We start from the raw sequence: 27,026 nt of genomic DNA on the forward strand, positions 1-27,026 counted from the left end.
TTTTCGAGATTCACATAATCCGATTTTACGTAGAAATTCGATACAATCTCATATTCCGAAGCATCACGATATATTTATTGCAAGAGAGTATTGGGTAATAATAACTTAGAGTATTCGCGTCACGAAACGTCGAATTAAAGAGGATTATTACCATGAAAATGACGATAAAAGGCGATGTTCTGCAATCTAATCGAATCTCGAAAGTATCCTGCCACTGCCAAATGGAAGAAGATGAGAAGTTGTTGAATTGGAAAGTCCACATCACAATTGGAGAATTCATCCTAAAACTGAATGAAGGAAGCCGGCTATGAATTTAATGCTCAATAAACGTACTTTCGAAGCGAGCATCTGAACCTTCTAAATTTGACTTTTCAATCGGACGGTGGATTTCGAGTTCATGTTCACGTTCAACTGGAATTAATCAAATTTTACCTTTTCTCTTTTTTTTTTTAATTTCCTTTTTAGCCGCGTAGGATAGCCCACGAGGGAAAGAAAAAACTGGGGAACGTGAGCTGTTCATTACCAGACAATAAGACATGCCTTCTTGCATGATGGGCATTACCTTCCTCGTACGCCGAATCCTCCCGATTCGTGTACCGAGAATGCCCTCGCTGCTACCGGGATATTACTAATGATGCCACCCGACTCGGTTTGCGGTTTGCCGCCCTTCTTGTATTTGGTCAATGATTGGGCTCAAACGGAATTGTCGAGGTGCGGCTCTTTATGCCAGTTCTTTGGTCTTTATATTTTGTGCACTTGATTGATTCACCTGCTCCTCAGATCACAATTGGCAATTCTGGGAATAAAGCTTCTCGAAATTGCCTAATCAATGTTGGGCTTTGACCCATTCATGTGATTTCGCGACCTGATCATACAATAGGCATAAAATCTTAGGCCGCATTTAGTCGTCGGGATATAAGGCAGAATATGATATGTTTTTATCCTATTCTGTGTTTAGCAGTTGCACAGGATATGATCAAATAAGGAAATATATCCAAGATAAAAAAAAATATCGGGAGAGGGGGTAGGATAAATCATGATAGTATTTTGGGTTAATACCATGGAAAACCCCAAACCGGTACACTTGTGACAAATTTACCCCAAATTATTTTTTTGACCACAAAAAACCCTAAACCGGTACACCCGTGACAAATTTACCCTAAACCGGTACACATGTGACAAATTTACCCTCCGTTAATTTTCATTAAATTTAACTATCAAATTGTTGATTTAGTAACATGTGATAGTTGACGGGCATACCAATATGGGGTTTTAACCCTTTATTTGTTACTGGTTTATCAATTTGAGATAGGCGATCTTCGGATCCGACAGGTACGGTCTCGTGGAAGGCAAAAGCATTAGAGACGAGGTCTTCGAGCCATCGCCTTTCTTTGTAAGATCGAAGACTTGCTTTCCGAATCATTGTTACCGGGTTATCCCCATGGTCTCCATGGTCGGGATCTTTGCCGCTGGTCGCCCCTAAGGCTTACCTATTTATGTCAAATCGTGAATCTCCTTCCTTCAGCAGTCTCTTCTTGTACGATGACACCATCATAGCGCACGGATGGGTGGAGCACCAAGGGTTGTGTCCTCCCATACGGTAGCGGACCAAAAGCCAAAACAAAGTGACGATTTAACGGGGGGTCAATTTGTCACATGTGTACCGGTTTACGGTATTTCGTGGTCAAAATAATTAGTTTATGGTAAATTTGTCACAAATATACCAGTTTAGGGTTTTTGGTGGTAAAAAAAATAGTTTGGGGTAAATTTGTCACATATGTACCAGTTTGGGGTTTTTCGTGGTCAAAAAAATAGTTTGGGGTAAATTTGTCACGGGTATACCAGTTTAGGGTTTTTCATGGTATTAACCCTAGTATTTTTTAAAAGAGCAAATACGAGAAAAATCGGATTTTTTCCATAACCATCGCCACTCCTTTGTGCTAGGCCACCTCTCCGCCATGCCGAGCCGCCTCTCCCCGGGGGGGTCCTTCTCCGGCGGCGGTGAATGTCAAGTGTGGCCGCCTCTCCGACCACAAAGCTAGGTATCTCCACGATTTTGTTATTTAGTCAATTATTTGACATGATATGAGATCGGGTCTCTTGTTCTTTAACCGTTTGAATATTTTCAACATTCGAAAGGGGTCTCAACATGTAATGAAGAACTCGAGATTGATCATCGACTTTCAAGTGAAGTCTCAACATTAGAAAGGGCTCGCTTGAACAACCTACATGAGTAGAGGCGGCATAATTAGATTATTCAGCGCTTGTTTACTCACTCGACAAGACAACGAGTCATGTCGCGCGCAAAATTTATTTTGGTTATTGATGGATAAAATGCTCTTTTTTTCAAGATAATGAGTTGGCTGTTGAATCAATCAACCGAATTTGTGCTTCGGGCATGGTAAACCTCGGTAGGTTTAGCGGACCGCTTCAGTCCATTAGATAGACCAAAGGCTCGAACTTGTCATCTTCGCCTTACAAGTTAATTCTTGAACCACTCGATCAACCACCTAATTGGTTGGCTGGGAGATATAACTGATGTAAACGATATTCGCCTTAACTTGTATCAAACTAAAAATTAAAAAAAAAAAGAAGGAAAATTGTCCCAAAAAAAATCCTAAACCTATTATATGGTAACCAATTCAGTCATAAATCTTTTAATTGTATCGGTCCGGTCATAAACCTTTTGACAATATACCAATTTAGTTCTAAACCTTCCAATTGTATCAATTCAGTCGTAAACCCATTATTTTGATAATTGGCTGGAAAGAATACATTGACAAATTATTAAAAGATTTAGGACTAAATTAGAAAATCGTCAAAATATTTAGGACTAAACTAGCACAATTAAAAAGTTTAAGACTGAATTGGCCACCGTACAATAGGTTTAAGACTTTTCGGATAATTTTCAAAAAAAAAAAAAAAAGTAGCTCGTAATTGGCCGGTGAAGCAATTCCGGGAAGTACTTTATCAGAAGGAAAAAGTTCCGGCAATCATACTTGATGGAATTCGTAAGCTAAATGTCCAAATCAATGGAAGGAGAGTCCACACATGCACGTCCGATCGCGACATGCACGACAGGGTCCACTCGATTCCTATTGGCGGGTGCTCCCAGAATCGCGATGACATCGTCTTCCATAGAATTGTTCGTGGATAAATCTGTGATTTTGACCAAGGATTCTCCCATTAGTTTTTTAGTTGCTGGTTGTAATTGAATAAATAAATAAATTAGCAACAAAGGAAAATACAAAGAGACAGACCAGACGAATGAAGACAACCCTACTTAGTTTGCATCAAAATCGTGGGTCTTACGTGAATTATCTGGACTTTATGGTAAGCTAGGTTAAACAAAAAAGGTCATTATCTTTGATGCTGTTATGCCACGATCTTCGCGGTTTCACGTAAGTACAAAGGAACGATATTATCGTTATCGAAACCCTTAGATTGGATTTTAGTAAGTTAGCCTATTAATACGCGCAATATTGATTGATCTAGCTTATTATATTACAAAGTTATGTTTAAAAAATTGAAAAAAAAAATTCGAAGGCCTGCGGAAGAAATGGTAGATATGTAGCTACGTGGAAAAACTGTCAAAAAAGTCATAAATCTTTCGCAATTTTGCTAATTCAATCCTAATTTTTTTTTCCATTTTTTGTCATTTTAGTTCTATTGGCCGGAAATCACCGACGTGAACTACGTGGCACAACGCTTGCATGGACAGGTGAGAGTCGTTAGTGGCCAAATCTGGTCACAAGCACAGCAAGGGTGGGCGAGGGTCACGACCCTTCACCCAAGGTTTGACGAGGGTCCCGGCCTCTAAACCCAAAGAAAAGGATAGAAAAAAGATAAAAAAAAATATTTAAAAATTAATCACATCAGCGCCAGCGGTGTCAAGTAGTTCACGTCAACCAATTTTAACTAATAGGACTAAATCGGCAAAAAATGAAAAGATTTAGATCCGGATTGACAAAAATGCGAATAGTTTAGAACTTTTTTAACAAATTTCCCGCAGCTACGCTTATTGTCTATGAAGGAGAGGTTAAAATTAATGCTGTTAAGTGTAAAAAATCTGCTGGTGAAAAAATTATTAGTGACTTTTCGTTGGAGAAAACATGTCGGCAATTTACCCACATTTTTTTAATTAAATTACCTACTTTTTGCTAGTTTGCAAATTCACATTCTTGTATTAACTTACCCACTTTCATTTGCATAACTTACCAACGCGTCGAATTTATCTGACTTTTTTTATGAGATTGCCAACCCAAATGGAGGGATTTGTCAACTTTTGTCAGATTAAATTACCCATTAGTTTAGAGTTACCAACTCTTGTTTGAACGACTCACCGGTGTTTGTTTCTTCCTTATATTCGTCTATCAACTTTTCCATTGAGGTGTCAATTTTTGTTTTCCTCATTAACAGCCCCCTATATTTACCAACTCTATTTACAGAACCAGCTTAAATTTAACGCAGCTCACTTATTATTCTCTTATCAAGTTAATAATATCTAGTATTGGGTTACTACCTCTCGTTTGAACATCATATCAACCCCGTTTTCCGGGAACGAAACAATAGAATCGCGTAGGTAAATATGCAAAGAATCAAGCATCGAGCATCAAGAGATTTTAAGGAATTCATTTTCCTAATTATCATGCATATTTTCTTTGACCGTTGGTAGTTCTCCTTTTACCAATGATTTTCAGCAAACCAAACCTATGAAAGTCTAATTTGATGGTTTAGGGAAAGTGATTTCCTTCTTGTCATAAGGGGAAGTCGTTTTTCCTCAATCTAAACTTGTTATTTTCGGTCCATGAAAAACGTTTATCGTAGGTCAATTAGTTTTCCGTCGTCCAAAGACTGAAACATCAGAAAAAAAAAATTTGCCGGAAGGAATTTTCCGTCAAAAAGCGGATCTAGAGAATGGCTTGCAAAAACCAGAAAACCAATTTGATTTCCCTTCGAATGAAGCCTTCCATGGTGCGGAGAAAGTTGATAGAGCCGCACAAAGATGTTTGCTAAGAACCCACTTGCATTTTGATTTTCAGCCCGTGTGGAAGCTTGGTCAGAAATGTGTCTGTTTTTGACAAGGTTGACGCCTAACTCAGCCAAATTGGAACACTCTTTCAACGTGGAAAGAGCCCCTTTTGGCCTTCCTTTTGGAGTTGGATGAGGTTAGCAATTAAATTTGCATTAATTAGGGGATAAATTATCCATTTTTAGGTCTTTAGTTACCGTATTTTTCATATAAGATTAAAGTGAAGAGTTGATTTTCTTTGGTGGGAGTACCATTTTGCATCAAATAACCAAAAAGATTGCATCACGCTATAAAATTTGAGAAGCATAGCCTAGAGAGAAAAGTTGAATGTCCCTCTCGTCGAGTTCGATATATACGCTGCAACCATACATTACCACCACGACTTCTGGTACCAGTTTCCGTGCAAATTCCCCGTTTGATACTTGCAATGGTCACGAACCATTTAATCCATTCGTAATATTTTTAAATGTCATGTAATATAAGCATCGCGTGAACGAGAAATAAGATGGAATTCCCCATGTCGCTAGCATTTTCTCGTAATATGTGTCAATGCTCTAGGCACACAAGTTCCTACAACAGTCGGTGCCGAAAGTTCTTGGTCTTACGCGAACAGCAAAATGCTCTCTTTCTGCAGGCACATCGGGACCAAAGTAAGAGAGGATTGGCCGCCTTTTGCGCACCGGATTTGACCACGAACCATCTTTAAACCAAACTTTAATCAATTAGGCGAGATTAATTTTGCCTCGGCGTTAATTATTAGCCTCGTATTCTTTTCATGAAGCCATCATTAGGTCACTGAGCCGAACGACTGCTAATTATGGGTTAACGAGAAAGAACAGGATCATTAGCATATTTTTATATATACTTTGGTGCTTTTTTTCAAAAAGTCAACGTGCTAATCTCCGTGGCTGCAATGATGTTTCCCTAATGCGCCTAGACAGGCCCGTTGGTTTGCAAATTGATAGTAAACATAAGCAAAAGGTACTCTTTTTTTCTTATTTTTCCATCTGAATTTGAAATATCATTCAAAATTCGCATAATTATAAAAGTTCATATTCGAGATTTGCATCGTGTCAAGAAATGTGTGCTTCCCATTAAAAGCTTATCCGGATATAAATCCCGGCAATTCCATCTATTTTATCATTTATAGACTTATAAGAAAAGAAATGCTCGGCATTTATATTAAAGGAATTGATTATATAACATTATTTTGGATGAGTGACTATTATGCTAACAGTCTGTTTGGGCCCCAAAAGATAAATAATAATTGATTAAAATTTACTGTGGGGTCCACGTTATTCTTATAAAAAATTAGACAGGCCAGGAAATCTTTTTTTTTTTTTTTTTTGGAGAGAGAGATATGAAGGTGGAGACAAGCATTTGATGATTATTATTATTAGTAGTAGTCGGCATAAAGCTGTCCGTTGTAAGCTTGCGTTTATTGACTGTTTCTTCGCCAACTTTGAGCACGTGCATCTCCGAAGCTTCTCACATGAAGATTTCATGCCTCCATCCAAGAGAGACGGTGTTTCTGTCGGCCAAGTCAATTAGAATTTGTCCATTCTAATGAAAAAATATTGACCTTGTCCGGAATTATAAGGATGTTTTTGTCAGAATATTAAAAAAAAGAATTACGCAAATTGCAAACCATCGCATTTCCACGGCATGCAACTATCAGACTTCAATTGCAGCTCACTCGTACCGGCATGGCTTTGAAAACGCGTGGTGCTAGTTTAAGATTGCGCAAGACTTTTAACTACCGACGCAATGGCCCATGTTTAACTTACATGGTGTCGGGACGTAGTCGTAACCCGAATCCCCATATCAACTCCGATATTTCTAAAGGCAAGTAGCCCGGCTTGTAGCCAACACGATATTGTTCGCTTTGGTCATAGCTCATTCGTGCCCATATGGCTTCTAGGGTCGAACTAGGAACTAGAAAACCGAATCAGTTCCTTGGTTTGGTTCCAATTTCTAAAGTAGGTAGGGTAAGTTCTAAGTTCCAAAAATTAGAGAACCGTTTCCGACAAACAAGTTTCGGGTTCCATCACCTTAGACCTTAGACCTTAAAATCTGGAACAAGTTTTTGTGTTTTTCTTGTTCTATGTCTTTGTAAGAACCTGCGGTATTACACGGCATTTAATGATAAGTGTTGGTGGATCTGTGCATCCAATGTTTGTGTTTATCTAGTTGTATTTTCTCTCGCCTATATAAAGCCCCTTGAATCATGTAATCAAGCGGACTTAGCCTCTCTCTAAATATCAGTGTGAAACTTCCTCTACGATGAGTCTCTAAATGCTCCTCTCATCCAACTTCCATTGCCATCGATATTTACGACTAACACTTTTTTGCTTTTACTTTATTAATGTTTCATATTCTTTGCGTGTCTACATATGAGTTGTGGTCATTTATAGAAGTAAATGATAGTCATTAGAGGTCACGATTCACTGCATTCGTTCGATTAGGAATTATATGGAACATATGTATACCTTAAAACCTATGACGAGGTAGGTTCCATACTACATGATATGAAGGGTAAGTTTCGGATTTTAAAAATTTTAAAAATTGATTCTAATTAGTAAGTTCTAGATTTCAAGTGGAATTTGGACCGACTCTAGAACCGTTAATGTCTGTGTTTCAGAAGGCGTTTTGCTAATCTAAGGTTAGGCCAGACTTATGCACCGGCGTAATAGCTCGTGTTTAATTTGCCGTTGTTCCTGGGATCCTCGAGCCGCGTCCTTGATGGGTACGAGGTAGTGTGGGCCTAAGCGAATGGTGTGAATGGCAAACCAGCAAACCTCGGCACCGGCACGTGGGAAAAGTGCCCATGTGGAGGGGTAGGGCATGGGGGCCCCAGTTTGAAGCGCGTGGGTCCCACCCACCAAAGCCCTTTTCCCATATTGGATATGTTGTCGCGTGGGCGTCTCTGCTTTGAATTTCTCCGTGTTTGTTTTTGGTGGCGTGAGAGTTGGAGACGGCGTGATTGCTGAATGAAACGAGGGAAGAATGCGCTCAAAAGTTCTCGGATATCCCCGGGCTTTTATAATCACGTTATTTTGACTTCTTTGCCCTTCAGGATTCAGATCATTTACGCGATGGGATCCCGGGATCTATCGAGAAATCAAGAAACATTCATAACACGTAGCAATCATACACATTTCGTCGTGAATTTTGTCATAAAAGATCGTAATAGGCCAAAAACACTGGATAGATATGCGTAGATAACCTGACTAGGATCAATTCCGCACAAAATGGTCTCCGGTGGTATCGAGGAAAGCTTGTGACCCAATGCACGGGAGAAGCTATTCTATACAGCGGTCATCCCATGTGGCGGTGGCGTATGAAGAAATAAGCCAAGTGGAACCAAGAGATCACAAAATTCAAATTGGAAAGCGGCTAGAATGCATACCCCTTGGATATTTGGAGAAATCATATTACACTTGTTCCGATTCGGTCCTAAATCTTTCAATTTGACCAGTTTAGTCGTAAACCTTTTAATAGTGCAGTAGACAAGATTGAATTAAGTCACACCAACATTACTCGAAGGTTTGAAACCCTACTGAGCTTCAAATTGCATTGTTTTCGCAGATACACAAAGGCCCAGCACAGAGAAAGCAAGTGGGCCTGCAATCTGCAGATTAGGAAGGACCCCATGGTTTTCGTTAGGGGTCGCTTCTGATTCATAGTCCTTTCCAGATTTACGGTTCGAAATACAAACTAGACCTGTTCATCGAACCAGCTTTGGAGGATGCTTTAGGTGCATTTCGTACTCAGATGTGCAAAATGTTCGGTGGCTATAACTTAATACAGTCGTAGTGCAGGCAATTCGAGCGAGTTCGGTGACCGAATTCCTAAGTACGGTGACCGGGAATTAAGTTCATCCGAGAATTTTTCTCGCCCCGCAATGCCTTTCTAGTAATGTTTGATCCCCAATGGGTCGCCACGAGCTGAAAAGAATTAGAATAATATGTCGCATGAATTCATGAATCGTTTCGCTTGATATGCCAGTATCAAATAAAGCATAGAAATGTTCTTTGCCCCCTTCTAAAGAGTGACTCTACTCAAGGATCAGACATTTTGTTAGCCAGTTGAAAGTCTATACAAGCACAGAATCACTATACCTGCCTACTTCCTGCCATCGTTTGACTCGCCGCTGCATTTGCCGTCGCAGCAGCAGCACACCCAGCTCAAACACCCGACACAGCTCGGTCTCAGACAGCTCGGCCTCGGACATCTTATGCATTTAGGTCTACAAAAACATTTGAAGCAGCTGGGTCTCCAGCAGCTGGTGCAGCATTTGGGCTGGCACAAACATTTTGTGCAGGTGGGGAGTGAGCATTCCGGGCACTTGGGACGCCAGCATTTAATTCTGCAACACTTGGTTGTAGCGGCTGTAGAAGACCGCCTCGGTAGGTGGAGAGTCTGTTGAATCTTTTTTAGGCGGATTTCTGTGGTGATGCTCTCCATCTCGTGCACAAACCTACACAAATGGCGGATGTAATCGGGATAAAGCTCCAAGTTGCAGTGCCCGCCTCCTTTGATCCACAGAGGGTCGAAAGGTTCCCTCGCCATTTTCCAGAGTCCATGCCCATGTAACCAATTCACGACTTCGTCCTCCGTGCCCTGCACACATTGCAGAATGCACTTTCAACAACAATGCAAATTTATTGATCATGAAATCACAAACACCACTTTCTTTGCATATCCACACTCTTAAATTTCAAAAAAGTTGAATTACTCTTGCAGTTTGTGAAATTTTTCTGAATCATCCACTGTCATATCAAGCCAAGCACAGGACAGCAAGGGAACTGTTGAGTTAATTACTAAGCCTGCTGAATCAAAAAGGCAAAAAATAGATTTGGAACAGCAGGGCAGTCCCCTTCTTATTGCTTTCAACGTTGTCAAGAGCAGAGTCCCTGGTATGCATTTATCCCAAATATGTAGCCAATATTCCCACTTGTATAATAGATTATGGTAGTCAGAGTGAAAAGCAAACGCGGGATAAAGCAAGTTAACCCAGTAATACCCATCACTCAATAAGCTCAGAAGACCAAGGTAGCCATGTAAGAGAAAGGAACCTTAAATCCAATGGCTCGTGTGCCAGGAAGAAGGTGGACTAGCTCTCACTGGGGACAACCATCGAATACAACCCAGGTTTTTATTTCAAGGCACAGCAATTGCTTGAAGCTTCGTCAAATGACAAGAATGAGAACAGATTGGGTTTTGATTCACTCATGGTAACTGCTTATGTAAAAGGATCTAGCTTTCTGCTGTTTGAAGATGCAAAGAACTTACATGTATTACTAACACCGGGCACTTCACCTTCCGAATTTTGTTGATGTTCTGCACGGGTATCAACAGTTAAATTGCTAGTTCGACAGAGTCAATGCCAATAAAAGACGGCCAAAACAACGCTCTTAAGAATGTGTTATGTCAACTAACAGCAGAACTGTGTCGAGGCAATTAACCTTGTATATGTCACAGCAGAAAGAGAACTTCACATGACAGAGCACACGAAGGCCGGAGAGGATGGCACTGTGCAAGACAACCCCTCTTAACCTCGGCAACTTTGCTGCTAAGTGCAGTGTTGGTCCGCTTCCGACAGACTGGCCGTACAGAATCACATTTTCCTGGCTGACCCCATATTCGGTCTCGAGACAATTATAAACCGCCTCTATATCTGCATATGTATTGGATTCACTGGGCTGAAATTCATGATGAGCAACAACATAAGTATCTATCTACCAAATCCAACCAAAATGGCAAACATACAGATATGCTTAATTAAGTAGTTTATCTCAAGTTTTCTAGGTATGCTCAACTTTTTGGGGAACTAATTATGTCATCTTATGCTTGTTAAAAACTTGCACTAGTTAAAAGCAGCGACAGAGCATGGAGTTTTAACTTTCTCTAACTCATTTCCTCTCGCAGATACCAATCTGCATTCCCTTCATTCAATCTCAGGATTAGATGTGTACATAACAATTGATTTTGCTTTTTATTCACGACCAATCTACTAAACCTCAGTGTAACCAACTTTGACGCCTGCAATACAATTGAGCTTTTGCAGCGGCGGAAACGAAGCGGGCAAACACAACAAGGAATTGCAATCACCACTTATTTTGTGAATAGTGAAAAAAAAATCCCTTGGCACTCTGTCTTATCCATATAACCTCTGACATGAGAGCAGCACAAACAGCAAGAAAGCACTCATAATTGTGCTACCGCGCTTGGATAAGAGCTACAACTAAACAATCAGATATTAACTGCAAATAGGCGATTGCATACCTTACCAGAAGACGCTCCATAACCAGAATAATCATATCTGCAAGAAATAAATAGATTTGAGACGATTGATCGCTACCCAGAATCCAAACTCTAGAAATAATTCAAGCCCTCCAACAGAAGAACTCGGATAAATGAACAAAAAAGATTCCTTTCAACAGACCAAGCTGAACTGAAAGCGCTAAATTAAAAAAAGTTCATTTATCAGTCTTTTCTTAGGCATCTACCTTGTGAGACCTCTTCTATTAGCTTTCACCAGAACAGATTAACTTATTGAGCATGAAAGAGACATTATGAGAGAGCCAATAACTATCAACAGAGGTCAGGACCCGAGTGAAAACAGAAAACCATGTCATGTACCCAAAAAAAAAAAAAAAAAAGAGCAGAAGAAGAAGAACGAAGAACAAAGAGAAAAAGCTTTGCTGTCAATGAAGACGCTGAAATTTAAAAAAAGGAACCTTTTCTTGATGAAATCTTGGGAAAAAATAAAGGAAGAACATGAAAAAGACTAGTAAGAAAGAACTCGCGAGCTGCTCCAAAAGCGTAATCTATTCTCTCTCTCTTCCTTTTCCATTCGAAAGCCCATCTTGAAAACTACTTTCTTCAACCTAAAATTTACTCGAACCCACATAAAACTGGAAATAGCAGAAGGAACTCCCATAACTTACAGATCTGAAACTGCAAGAAAAGGACCAGACTTCAAGAAACTACAAGAAAAAACACACACAGACACCAGAACAGTCCCTGAAACTACGCACACAGCAAAAGTAATATTCTCCCAACAAAACTAAAAGCAGCAAAAAAAGAAGGCAAAAAATCACGAACCCCATGATGTTGACCCTGAGATTGACCTTGAGCTGCACGAAGAGATCATAGAGCTGTCCCAGATCAGCCGCATTGCCATGCGAGTACAGCACCGTCAGCCTCGCGTACGGGTTCTTCAGATAGAAGGCGACGATCTTGTCCCCACGCTCGGTGTCCACCAGCAGCACGTCCAGCGAGTCGTCGCCGGCGCTAGCGATGGGGGTCGCCGCCGGCGAGGCGGAGACGGCGGTGAGTCCGCCGTCGTCGCGCTTCATGATCCGGTAGGTCGGCGGCGACGGTGGGAAGAAGGCGAACTTGGCCGCCAGCTGAGACACCATGCACCCCATTTGCATCCGCACTCGCGTTCACCGCCACCCAGAGGAGGAAGAAGACGCTCTGAGGAAGCCCAGAAGCAGTCATTGAAAAAGGCGCGAGCTTGGCTGCATGTGTGAGGCCTCGGGCAGGCTGGAGAGAGAGAGAGAGAGAATAGGGTTCTTGGTCCTTCTAGAGGGGAAACAGAGCGTTGAACAGTGATCTCTGGGAAGGTGGTAAGCTGTAGTGGACGAGTGAAGAAGGGCGAGAGTCTAGTCTCCAGAGAGGGAGTGACTGTGTACTGTTTTGAGTGTGGGGCAGCTGAAATCTGAGGGGAGAGAGAGAGTACAGGTCAGGGACAGTGACCTTAACTTCGCAAGCGAGATCACAGATGTGCATGACTTCATTGTGTGTCAGTTGGACAGAGAGCGTAGCGCAGGATAGTAATGGAGAAGAGAATTGCAGAGGTTATTTTCCTTTCTGGCAAATTCTGGGGACTAACTTCCTTTTTTTCACATGGAGAAAACTATCGCATCATTCTTCTCACAACACGTGATAAATCCAATGAATTTGCGCACGGTAAAAGAGTAACAACAAGCTCGGACACATTATTTCAACAGCCTAACCCTATGAAATATACTACGGGGCAGCAAAAAGCCGACATCGAGGTGCCAAACTTCTCCACCGGTTCAATGTATCTAGGCGATTCGACAAATCGTGATACTTAACTTCAAAAGTTCGAGTTTTTATCCGCTTAAATTCGAGGAAGAAGATGATGGGAAATGCCAAGTGTGCGTACTACATCTTTATTTGTGATTAACTTCATATGCACACTCATGGGGTTCTTCAAGATTGATTGAACTCGCTCTTTTACTTTTGTGACAGGTTCATCAGCACGATTTGCAAGGAGAAGAGAGAGGGGGGTTATTTATTTTTTGATTAATTGATTAATTAGTGAAGATAATCGCCAACTTCGATTGAGATTTAGGGATCTTTTGGGAAATTGTCGAAGATCTTATCGTCTTCCCGACCCCACTACTCCATAATAATTACAAGAACAACCAACCAAACATTTAGACATCATCATGCGAAAGGATGCGAATGGCAAGCATTAGATGATGGGGACTATGGGAACAACAACTGTTTAAGAAAAGACAAGTCAAATCTCGTCATCATAATTTGCAAGGAATTTCGTGGCGCATTTCTCTTTACGCATGTCTCGTGAGTCGCTTAACCGAAAGTTAAAATCCCCCTTCTTATCAGCCAATTTGAACGATTTTTCTTTTCCATCTTCTTTTTTTGTTTTTAAGATTTTGGCTTTGAGCTACCAATTTGAGTTTTTAACTAACATTAGACCACCCCTTTTGCCTAATGATCTGGCAAGGATGGATCCACGAAAGAATCGAAAAATGGACCGAACCACTCATAAAAACCGATCCAATTTTAGGTTTATGTGATTATCAGTCCTAACAAAAAGGTTTTGCCTTTGTATTAAGGCCGAACACCAATTGATCGAGCTAGATAAGCATAAACGAGTAAACTATACTTTCGTTGTAATCTTGAATTTTTGTATACTCTCAAATTCTCAATACTATGTATAAGAAGACACTTCTCGTAAACCTTCCATATCTGAGGTCAACGGCTCATCGCATCCGAGTGTTGTCAAGCACTTCATTAGATATAAGCATCCTATAATTATTATAGTAAACAATAATGCTCTTTGGTTCTCTCAAATATTTGGATTTACCAAATAATCTTTTTCGACCATGGTCAAGCAAATCGATGCAGGCCTCGATCGAACACCAAACCAGTAACCTTTATGAATGTTTATTTATAGTCCGCTCGATGAAGGGTGCGTTTGGTTCTACTTCGCGAAAGCCCTTTGGGGCTTCGAAATCCCTTGGGCAAATACAAAATGGCGTTTGCTAAATTTTTGAAGAGTTTTAGGAAAATGCAATTGCATTTTCATAGGTCTCTGGCCACGGTAGGTCCGAAGGTGTTTTAAGCTTTAAGCATTTTCAAAATACAAATATATTTTTTTTCTTTCAATAATTCCGTGAGACCATAATTTTTTTTTTTTAATTTCGAAAGTGTCCCAACCCAATGCGTCCTCACCGACAAGGGTTCAAGTTGCCGGCAAGCTAATTTGGCTCCGACTAGTCCAGCCACAACTGAGGTTTGGCTAACTTAGGCGTCGCTTGGGTAGCACAACTCGAGCACTACTTGAGGTCATGCGACCTCAGGCGAGGCTAGCCGGTAATCTATTTGGCTCGTCAATGGCTGAATTTATTCGACAAATACTTTGAGAGTTAAAAAATAAGGAGAAGTCCTTTATTTTTTGTAAAGTGTAGTTCTTTCCAAACGCATTTAATGCACAATTGCTTTTCATTCAATGAGCTTATCCCGGAGTCGAACCAAACATGCCGAAACCAAAGTACTTTGATCTTCGTGGTGGGGTTTGGTGGTGCGTGGGCCTCACGTGCCCAGGGACAGTGGGGTCAAGTCACTTGATCTCTTGATGTGTTGCCCCGTCAGGTCCATCCGGTTTTGATTCGGTCTGTTGACTTTTGCCAGGATCTCAAGTCACGGGCCCATCCCCCATCCACCGGATAGGGACGCCTCGCCTGAATAATTTTGTCCATCGGACGGCTCTCGTGGCCCTCCCTGCCTCGCCCTCTCACGGCGCGCCACGTGTAACGAGGGATTCGCCAGCTCCCTCCTGTTTATTTTCGGGCCTGAGAAGGTTTTTTGACGCCCCTTTGAACTTAAAAGCCTTTGGCATGTGAAATCTCGTTGTAAACGAAAGGCAAATGTAATAATTGCAAGCGGACGGACCGATGACTGTGGACGAACTACACCGCATGTGACATCTTTTAACAAGAAAATTTTACGTGACGAAGACATCATGATGATCAAGATATAATGTAACCGATTGACAAAATATTACTTGAGTGCCGTGAATCTCATGCTAGTAATATCATATCTGTTCGTATCTTGATTTTAATTGGTCAGCCGCGCCACTTTCTCTCTCATACGAGAGAAGCACCCGTGAGAACAGGGGCGAACCAAGAGGAAGCGAGAATGTCGACTTTTTCTTCGATTTATGGGAGTGTATGACGACGGCGATCTAGGTGAATTAACCGTAAAAACGTGTCCAAATTACTTGCCTAGCACAAGAACAAGAGGCATGAAATGGAACGGATCTTCCTATAATCCTTTGATGTTAATCATAATCCTCTCTTTATTCTGAATGAGAGAGAGAGAGAGAGAGAACGCGACCAATTCCTCGTGCACGCAACATTGTTTAATCAAGTAAAGTACGCGACACCACGATATGCCTTCACAGGGGATCTTGATACAGCCCCAGCTCGAGATGCAAATCAGTTAATCCATTTTATTTAATTATGTATTAAAAGAGTGTTCCTTTCTCGATATACTTCTCGCCCTGCGATGGAATTTACAATATAAAACAGGCCACACAGTCCGTCAACAGTCCGACACATCCGACCCATTTTTTTTAAATTCCAGATCGGCACTTCGCGAGGCACGGTGGGGAAAGTGCACATGATCTTCCCCTTGCGCGAGAAACAAAACCCAAAAAGAAGAGACAGGACCAAACTCGGACGGATTTGTTTTAGAGTGGACACACGCTTGGTAAAGTGCAAAAACACAGTAACCCTCTTGGGATGGCAGGCTCTGACGCTCTGTATTCCACACGTGAGATGCACTTCAAATCTATTTGCGGACCCCCACCCCAACCCTCCCCCCTCCCAAACAAAAAAAAAAAAAAAAAGAGAAGAGAGGCCGTGCGCATCGAGGAGACGAGTTATGCATCCAATACATCTTTCGTTGCTAGCATGTCGTGCATGGTAACTTACATGATCATACATGTTATTCGATTTTCGAACAAGGATGACAGTGATGTATAGACTCGCGAGTCTTAAGTGCACTCTACATCTTAAACATTGCATCATGAAACTTGTACATGGTATTGCATGGACTTAGCTGATATGGGATTCTAGTAATGAGGCTCTGACAAATGATTTCAGGGTAATTTCCGCCCCCGTGCACCAGAAAACAGGTGATCCGATGGCCATGTAGCTTTCAGCCTCAAGTAAAATGTCCATTTTCTTATGGATGCGCAATCACTGTTCTCTGATTGGTTCGTTTTATCACATGATGCTCGGTTTTCTCCTGCATACCCCCGCCAATAAACAGGACCATCGCGCGAATCGGAGAGAACATAGGCCTAAACTCGAGATTTTAGCTCTCGGTTATCCCGCATCAGAGAATATCCTGCCAGATTCAGCTTTGCTCCTCACCGTCCAGAGATGAAGGGAGGCTGATCCCCTCGAGTTATAGATAAACGCGTCAATAGCAGCAATTCTGTAGCTAATCTGAGTTCACAAGGGCGTCGGAAGTGGCTAATACGTGCCTCAAATCTCTATGGAAGTCACTTGGCAGATTGAATCAATACGAATCAATACAGCAAGCTGTAAAGTTGATAAATGAAAATTAAGAACAGGGAGTGATTTAAAAAGGCTAACGGGACCGAAGGGCTTTCACCCACCGACCTGCCAAGGCAAAACTTCCGGCACTAGATTATGTAATACGCCAAGTCCAAATAGGAGACTAAGATGAAGAAAATTAGGCAAAAAGCTACTAAAGAAAACTAGAGCGGCTAACCAATGGCTGTTATGTAGTACAACATATACATGTAGGACTGTAAGACTGCCGATCAGTGACTACGCTCCACCTATTGCTGTACAGCACACGATGTGCAAGTTGAATTCCTCAAACAGCCCTGGACTTCTGACCAGTCAGCTCCCAGAAGCTATGGACGGAAAGAGAAAAAGATGCTGGTTCGAGTACTTCCGAGAGTTCATCAGAAGGTCCGCAAAAATAAAGCCCCGTTTTCCAGTATGTAATTGAAATGGATCAGAAGATATCTACTTAACTGAATTGTGAATACGTGTTCAAATTTTCACCTGCAAAATAACACCAATGGACCGACATTTTTACAGAGCATATAACGTATGTTTAACGTGCAAATCACATGATTTTTTCTGAGTAAGAAACTTAGAAGTGCAGTTTCGAATGAAGTTTTCATGCCCCTACATAGACATGTACCAGATCAGGCTCGTAGAAGGAACATCAAGTTTCAGCAGATGGATACCAAGAAGAAGAAGCATAAACCTGGCTTCATCCTCCTCGACAGCACAAGGGATGCTGTCTTGGACCAGAATTTCATCAATGCAAAAGCCCAAGTGGATCCACACCGAATATTGAACATCTAATATATGTTGCGACATCTTTTTTGGGCAGTGGAAAAAGTTCCTTTTACAAAGGAACATGAAAAAGAAGAACCAAATGACAGCACAGCAAATACCACCACTTCGTTGACACAACATTATTTAAATAGACTATATACAAGACAAGAAATTTGGATGCCCAAACAAAAAAAAAAAGGATGCCTGTCCTGTCAAAGTAGATGGTGCTTAAAATATCCCAGGATAGATAATTAATTTTCCATCGTGACACTTTTATCTGGACAAGGAAGAAAATTATCGGCATAGCAGGAAAAAGAAGAGGTACAGAATGAGAAAAGCACTTCCGCTGGTTTCTTCTAATTGACATTGTTGACGAATTGATATAACATTGAACTTCTATTAGCCTTTTCCATCAAAGCAGAATTTGATGCTTGTCAGGAAGACCTTTGATCTTATTAATGACGTATATTGATGTGCATGATGCTAAATGGAAAATGTTTACATCCAACCAAACAATCTGAACCCTTCAGTTTTAGAAAGCTGATACATTTTCTGTTTAAAGGATTGATATGCTCATAATCACCTTCTGATCATCATGCTTCGCTACTGATTTAGATCTCTAAAACTGGCTTGTAAGTCATTCTCAACAAAAGTTTTGACATAACACAACCAAGAACAGATTCTGATCCCAGAAATATCTCAAGAGGCGCCATTTCTACTCATATTTATCGAAGTCAAAAATACCTTGGGAAAGGTGCTATTAATTCTCGTCATTCCATGGTTGCGAGAAGGAAACCTCTGCAGTTGATGCTTCCAGTCCTTTTTTGTCATGTATAGCAGATTTGAGAATATTATATTGTGCAGTAATAGACTCATAAAGAGCCCGTGCATATGCCTCCTTAGCCTGCAAAGGGAACAAAGACATGTCCAGGGACCATGCTTGGAAGATGCAAAGAGCATTAAAGGAAAGGAAAGGAAGAGCATTGGCATTCTCATTCATTACCAACCAAACAAAAAAAAAAAAAATTGATTTTCCAACAATGCCATAGTGGCATGTAAAGGCTCACACCAGCTTACTCTTTCCAGGAAAAAGATTATTATTATTATTATTATTTTATAACCGAGGTGTCCGCGCGGCTGGCGAGCTATGGCTCAAACCAGCGGTGGAGCACGACTATTCCGAGGGGGGGCAAAAGATTATTGATTTTCACTTTGAGCAAGAAAAGAATCTAAAAATTGAAGACCTGGAAAGATCCATATAAATACTACTGCACTGGCTTCTCTATGCAACTTTTCTGACATCATTAAAGCAATGCTGCTACTTATTGCCATCCAAAATTGCAAATCAAACCAAGCTCACAAGAACAAAGACATTATCTTTTAGCAACGAAATTATTCTAATTCAGAAGAAATCTGGAAAAGGTAGATACTTTCCAAAGAGACAAAATACACACACGCTAGTCAGTTGCAAAAAGAAATCTGGATAAGAACCTGTTCACGATTTAACATAAGCACCAATAATACTTGCTACAGAAAAGCATAAAAGAATAGCACACTACATATTAGAAAAGATGAGGCATATCAAGGTAAATAGGAGTAACCTCCTCAGAGTCGTTACAGGTGGAAGTAACTTCATTGAGTTTAATCTCCGGTCCGACTGATAACCCAACACCATGGAAGGTAATCACTCTTCTTTCACCAATTTCTTTCTCCACCTGTAAAGTTGCGCCTTATGAGACAGAATAAAGTTGTTACAAGAAGAGATATGCACATCAAGTAGATTCCAAAACCTGGCGTGGAGGTGGCATGATATCATAGCACAACAATGCTAATGGATAGAGATGTCCCGGCACGCCAGAATGTTCTACAAGCCTCCTCATATTGTCTACCACAGCAGAATCAAAGGGTGCCTGCACACTCTTTCACATCAGACATACTGAAAATGGCAGATGACAACGACCAGAGAAATGAACGGATTATAGTGAGCAGGCCAAACTTTTCTATCTTCAAGTGGCAGAAAGAAGTAAACTGAAGTGATTACAACTATGGTATCATATAGAAGTTCAGTGAATCGTATTTGACATAATCAAGAAAGAGCAGCAGCAGAAAAGGAACACTGTTGCACAAATCCAGAAAGCAGAGTAAAGACCTACTGGATACCATTCTCCTGTAAGAGGATTTGGACGATCTCTGCCACCACTTGGTGCAATCCACAGTAAATGCGATCCACCCCTGCAATGCTCAGCCACTAGTATATTATCTCACTTGTCGTAAGAGCATTGGCCTACTTATGGACATGAAGAATCAATCAAATGACAAATAGAGGAGGCAAAAGGTGACCAACTGTTCATATTAAAGAAGATCTCTACCATCAGTGCAATTTTTTGGGAGCTGAAAATACATCACTGTTCAATGGTTTACATATATGACATTGCATTCCCACGAAAAGCTGTGAACATAGTACCTTAAAAGCAAAGCCATTTCCTTCAAGCTTCGTGTATTTGATCTTCTTTTCATCTCAACAAGCTCCGGAACATCAAACATATGCTTTTTCGAATATACACAAATAAGGTTCCTAGAGAATATAGAAGATTCAAGTTAAGAGCATGACCTAATCACTCATCAGCATGCTAAACCTTATAATAGAGGCTTCACGCACCTTCCCAAGCTGAAGGGCTTGCAGAGCGGATCTGTTACAACTCTATCTCCAGCTACATAAGTCTACACTAGAAGATAAAAAGATATGGTCAAGCAAGTGGCCCACTTGTGGCCTATACTCACGAATGAGGAAACGATCAAGTCTAATAAAGGATACAATCTGTACCATATTCTCCGCAATAAGCGAATGTGTTCCTTCAAGAAGCAGAGCGATAACGGCTGGATCTGCTTCAGTTTGGTGGTTGGATATCAGAACAACGTTGTGACCCTGCAATTTAAGATATAAACTAGCAATGTTTAACAGTTGGATCCTCTTCTATAGTGATCCGTCGCCTATATTTACTTTGTGAAGCTGCTAAAGGTCAAATTTGATGTGCATGCATACACAAACCAGAAAAGTTTATTAACAGTTTCGGATCATAATTCTACATAACGAGCAAAAGCAGAATGATATCTACTGAATGGTAATTTTATTCAGCGGAAAGTAATAGGAAAGGCCAAGAAGTTAAAGTATAAGAGTCCAATTTACTTGCTAATACTTGAATCACTCGAACTATATTGCACAAAAAAAGAACAAGAGGGATATGTTATGAGATTCAGTTATTCTTTAGACATAAAAAACGATTTCAGTTTAAGAGGCAATCTGAATGGAACAAGTTTCAGTAAGACACAGAGTCGTCATTGGTCCATCTAAAGGAGAAGGGAAACAAAAGAACTACTCACCTCCTGAAGTTTCTCTCGGATTTCATCAAAAATAGGAATGTTTCCAACATATGAGTTTCTGCAGAAAAGAAAATCAGAAGCGAACAGCAAACTGAGAGCTATGTGAAAGAGTAAAAGCAACTCAGAAATGCTAAGATGTATCTAGAGGAATGTAGCTAATTCGTCAAAGGCCTAATGAAAAAAGTGAGTTCAGGAGCTTTCCCTGTTTAGGGATAAGTCCGTAAAACCCTTTGAAGACAATTTAGGGGCTTGTAATTCATATACTGGGTTAACAACAGAAGCTTGATTTTGCAAAAAAAGGACAGAAGGGAAAGCGTTTTTGCATTGTCCTGGAATTGGATGTCAATTTTGCCTTAAGCGATTAAAGCTGAAAGGGGGGTAAAGACATGACAAAGTGGCGAGTTTCCTAGAAATGCAGGTTAATTAAAAGTATTGGTGTAAGTTCATTGCTAGAACATCACGGATCTTTGACATGTGAAGATAAGCCAAGCCAATCTATAAAACATTAATTTAAGCGTCTTATTCTTCAGCGAAGCTTTGGGAAGGAAGTGAGCACAAATTTATCAATGAACCTGAAATCAATCAGAGGACGGATGTAATTTTGACCAAACATGTAGTAGTCAAAAGGCTCCCTTGCTGCTTTGTGGTATGGAGGGAAGATAAAAGGATCCTGCAAGATTACTGCTTTCGTCGGATCAAAGATTTACACATCCAAGCTTCGTTTTTAGCAAGGTTTAAGTGCACACAAACGATCTCTACTCTTTCTTGTAGAGAAATGCATAAACAAAATAAGATACGCTGCAATTCGACCCAGATTTACATGCTAAAAAATTACCTCAACATCCAAGAAAATCCGATCAAGAGCGACACTCATATTTGACAAAACAATCTCATCAGGATGGGGAATTCCGCTTTGGAAGACCTGCAGCATTGACAACATGGAAGAAAAGCAGATAAGATTGTGGACAACACAGGAAGAAACAGAATTTTACGCAAAATGGAAAGCAGAAAAATAACCAACGGACAGAAACTCCTCGAGGAAAAACTGTTTGCAAAGGATCTTGCAGATTTGTCGTTATACCGTAACCGTTAGGAAATATACTAAAGCAAAAGGATAAATGGCTTACTGAGAAATTCTAAAGTTCCATACTAAATTGTAACCACCAAATATACTAGCTCTAAAAGATGCACCAACACATTGTCCTACCAGGGTGCATGTGTAATTTGATGGTACTAGTAGTAAAAGCCATTCCTTTCATCCATTTATTGATCACGTTATATTGTGAATGTCGGACTGAAAATATTTAGGAAAATTTGAATTAGGCAGTAGTAGCAAGTCATTCTTTAATTTATGCTTAAATCGCAGATATATTTTGAAAAGACCATCATTGTATCATTTTTGTGGACCAAGCCTGCGGTAAGAGGCAAGTATATGGTGGTATCTTCTTTAGTTTAGTCAATGCATTCCACGGTTATGACAAGTTGCATAGTTTCCATCAGCAATACATGTAAAAGGTAACGGGTAATGATGCCTATTCAGATATCAACAAACATTGCATCATCAAATGCGTAACTGACCATTGACGTACTTATGAACATTCCATTTTCGGTGAATGCATGAGATAGTTTCACAACTGAATCAGCATTACACAGAAATAGCTGTAATGTTACATTTCCTTTATGTTTACAGCACGATATTAATTCTTGATGGATAAATTTTGACAAGCATTTCACGAATAGGGAACTAACAACTAAATTACCTCATCACGCTCGTGAAGATCACTATTTAGGCTTCACAAAACAAAGACTGAAGTGTCCTTTATTTTCAATTTCTTAAGTCAAAGCACTTCAAGTCGATCTTCTTCTTTTTGTTTTCATATTCTTTTCTTGCGACCTCTAATAAAGAGCCAAACAAAATAACATTTTCTTTTGGTATAAATTGGCTAATGAAGATGATGAAACGAACAGAACTATAAATAGAAATAAAAGGCATCGCATCCCCATGGTAGACAGCTGAGTGAGAATCCACTGTAAGATCAGATCGCAAGTTGCTGGCCTGGGATGTAGCTCCAAAATTGACTCAATTGCAATTTCAGTCGACCAAGGGGTCATTTCTAGTTTCTACTATCGTCCTTTCTCCAAATTCAAATTCTGCTATCTCAGGGAATAAATCAAAGTCCAGAATTTCTTCACACCAGAAGGAAATATACTTATAAACTATTAGGTTCAGGACCATCGATCAACTTACATAACACCTGAAGAAATCTATTTTGCACCAAGGAATGACTAGCAATAAAATTGGACTACCTTTCTCTACCTGAAAATCAAGCTTTGAATATGACTAAGGCCAAAACTGCTCATATAGCTTCATAAGCATTAATTTTGGAAACATGCTAACACAGCATCAAATGAAATGACTATTGGCCAAAACTGTCCTGAATGTGGAGCCACATGGGTTGGTTTACCAACAAGCCAACTGTATAATATTTTGCACCAAGTGATCACTCTTGAAACAGAGGTGCAAACACTACAACCCTGAAACCTTCCATCAGATCATTTGAGGATGCAAAGATTTCGCATTAGATTAAGGTTCACATTATTAAGCATTTATCCATGCAATTTGCGCACTCTGAATTGGAACTCTGAATTTATTACGATCAATTAATATATATAATGGAATGGCAGCTTTTAGACCCGCCTCATCTTTCAAACTCTTGGGTTGATTTGACTATCTTCATACTTCTCCGATGTCTATCCAAAAGTTTTTTTTCTTATTTTAATATTGCAGAATATACAGAAAAAACATGGTCAATACTCCAGGATAAGGTCAAACTTGACACTAGTCGAACAATGATAAGGAGTAACATAAATGCATCTTTGGGGAACATGCATAAAGGATCATACTAAATAATGAGTCAAGTTATATTATTTACTGCATTCTTGTAATTGTGGAACAATTCCTCCATCCCCGCAGCAACATTTGGAGGCAGCCTTCCCTCGTCCTTTTCTTTTGCAATTACAGAAAGCAGCTCTGCTCATACATGTTGCAAGACAGCAAGTAAAGTTAGTCCCAAAGTCAATCTCTCTATTAAATGAAACTAAGCACAAAAGAACAGCGCATGGTTGATCAACCAAATCATGCGATGAGGTCTTGAGAGTAGTGATGCCTCGAATTTTCACATAGGGAAATCAAAAATGGAAAAGCCATACAAGGCAAGGCTAATAACTGAGACCTGATAATATGAACTTTTTTGCTCTTGGGCTCACATTCCAAATGTGCATTTCATTTGTTTCCCATCCTTGTAGATAAATCAGGGTGAGAGGGCCAAAAACATTCATCGACAGAATTATCTTGCTAATTAGAGATTTAACCTTTTTTTAAACTAGAAACAAAATATAGCACGATGACTTCACAAGAATTTTTCACAGAGGCATCAATCATCTCATTCCCTTCCTCACATATAAGAATCGGCATTTGAATCCATAAATCAAGGGGCACCACTAATAGAGATAAAGAAAAACAAACCAGATTACTGCTTCCTACTAATCTCTCTCTGATCCAGAAGGTAACTGGTCTTTGGCAGACTCAACAAAGCAAAATGAAAAAACACAACAAGCTTGGCATGATGATTTTGGAAGAGGCCACAAGGTTGCATTCTAACCCGATAACCAAAACACCAATTACAGATGAACAAAAAATGATATAGAACTTTGCGTAGGCAGACCTCGTTGCGGGCATACATGGCACTAGTAACTAGACAAAACTTAAAATTCTGGATGAGAATTTCCGCTAGAAAACCGCACATGCAGGAAGCAAATTTCACTCCACAACGTGATTACAGGGACAGTGAAGAACTCTACTAAGTGCCAGCTGGAAAGGACACTATTCAATACACTGTCAATAAAGCAAACAATGAGTGATTGCTTCACTTGAACAGCTTAAACCCCAATGAGCGAGTGCTTTCTCGTTAGAGCACGTGCAGTAATTTATCTACTACAGAAAGACAGAAACGTTCTGATCTTATATCTCATGTCCATCAAATTAGGTAAGCCGGAACAAAAGTGAATAACAAGTGATCCTGGATACATTTTGCGTCCTCGTGTGCAGATTATAGGCAACTAAATACATTTCTGAAAGCAAAAACATCACCATGGTTTGCAGACAACAGTCAGTCACCTAACAACAGGTCAAATATGAGTTTTCATTTCATGAAATCCGGCCAGACAGCACTGGATAGGCTAAAAGTTCCACTCGAGTCAGTATCGTTGAGCATTCAATCCTACGCCTCTGGCTTGACACTCTTCCAATTCCTTGCAATCACTAAAAATCATTTGGCAGTGTCTTTGCCTCGCAAAAATAAGACGACTAGATCTTAAACGCTCGCAAATTCGTCTCGACATCGCAATCTACTATCTGTCCTCGATTTCATTTCATCCGACGTAGCAAGCCAGAAAGCAAAACGAAAAGGCCCTCCCGAGCAAAAGGTAAAAGGCACAAAACCGACCTTCTTCAGAGCGGACGTCGACGAAAATCCGGGAGTGCTGCTTCGCCTCCGCGTTCAGCTTCTCATTCTCGTTGCCGGAGCCGGAGGCCGCGGCGGCGGCGGCGGCGACGCTTTCGGTCGATTCCTTGTCCTGAACGAGCTCGGCCATGACACGTACGCGGAGGAAGGTGGACCGCGGGGGGGAGTATCGGACGGAGATCCAAGGCGAGGCGACTGCGCGGGAGATTGGGAAGGGGAGGGAGAGCTTGGCGGCGGGGGCGTTGGGGGAGGTGGAGAGGGAGAATGCGCGAGGTAGCAAGGCAATTGCGGAGGAGGAGGAGGAGGAGGATGAGAGGTTCAGGTGGGAGCTCAACATAGTCTGAGATGGTGATTAAAAATGGAGAGTGAAGGGAACAGTGTGAGGTGGTGCTTTATTATCGCGAGATAGCTGGATAGAGAGAGAGAGAGAGAGAGAGAGGTCACTGGTTGGCGGGGACCGCACGTGCTTGCTTTTTTTATCGCCCGCCCCGTTTTGACGACTGGTGGGAAAAATCTCGTTGTAGGACACGTGTTCATTCCGGATTGGCCAGAGAAAGCAAAGATGAAGTGTTTACCGCAGAAAATCAAAACACGATTAACTTGTTTGGTTCGTGAAAAATTAATTATTTAAAAAATATAATCGCTTATATTGTACGTAAAGATGAATGAACGCAAAATGATTCCATCACCCATGAAAATATTGAAATATAAATTATTGTGATTTTTATTTATCAATTATTTCAAGCGATATAAGTAATTATTTTTTTAATAAAATGCTTTTCAAGTCATTTACTTTTTGTGAGACAAACGAAACCTTATGGTATAGTAATTAATTTTAGTTTGCGTGTTTTCCGTTAAAATATAATTCGAGTTTCCAATAATCAGATTTATTTTCCCCTTATTGTTATTAAATTCAACCTATATTGTTATCATCTTATTGATTGCATTCGAGATAAAAGTACTTCATGCTTTACACTTTAGACTAGAGAAGGCTTGTGTATTTCACTAAACACTAGAGAAATAAGAGGTTTTTCTTTTTTGTTGAAAGAAAAATACCATTCATATATCGGAATATTCGAGAGTTACATAAAATGCTTTCGAGTCTAGCAAATCCCCAATAATCGCAGAACAAGACAAAAACTTAAAAGCATATAACAAAATACAATCTGTAGCTGGCAACATACTCTCATGGAGAAGGCTCAAATGCTTTGCCTTGTCTTGTTCAACGTGAGCAGCAAATTTGCTAAAGGCAAAAATCACAATATACGGATGCGACATCATTGATCTAATTAAGTGATTTGGTTTATTGCAAATTCAAAATTTTAACTAGACATGAGACCGCTTAAATTGGGTGCACATCGAATTAAACGTGTGAGCGAAAATTAGTTCATAAAGTTTTAAGAGAAGCAAAACTATTTA

General features: G+C 40.3%; 1 protein-coding gene and 1 pseudogene across 1 annotated transcript; both read right to left on the reverse strand.

Moving 5' to 3' along the window:
• Positions 1-9,262: 9,262 nt before the first annotated feature.
• Positions 9,263-13,006, reverse strand: LOC115743178 (annotated as a pseudogene).
• A 3,959-nt stretch (positions 13,007-16,965) lies between these two features.
• On the reverse strand, positions 16,966-26,018 carry LOC115743175 (glycerol-3-phosphate acyltransferase ATS12, chloroplastic). The gene is made up of 13 exons (XM_030677851.2): positions 25,590-26,018; positions 24,018-24,115; positions 21,920-22,006; positions 21,657-21,754; positions 21,085-21,142; positions 20,528-20,629; positions 20,363-20,424; positions 20,168-20,278; positions 19,857-19,935; positions 19,494-19,613; positions 19,305-19,418; positions 18,448-18,607; positions 16,966-17,421 (listed from the first exon to the last, which is right to left on the reverse strand). The coding sequence occupies exons 1-12, from the start codon at positions 25,942-25,944 to the stop codon at positions 18,464-18,466; spliced, it is 1,428 nt and encodes a 475-aa protein (XP_030533711.2). The 5' UTR covers positions 25,945-26,018; the 3' UTR covers positions 16,966-17,421; positions 18,448-18,463.
• Between the last annotated feature and the right edge of the window lie 1,008 nt (positions 26,019-27,026).

The sequence above is a fragment of the Rhodamnia argentea genome, chromosome 3 (genome assembly GCF_020921035.1).
Source record: "Rhodamnia argentea isolate NSW1041297 chromosome 3, ASM2092103v1, whole genome shotgun sequence".
Taxonomy (NCBI): domain Eukaryota; kingdom Viridiplantae; phylum Streptophyta; class Magnoliopsida; order Myrtales; family Myrtaceae; genus Rhodamnia; species Rhodamnia argentea.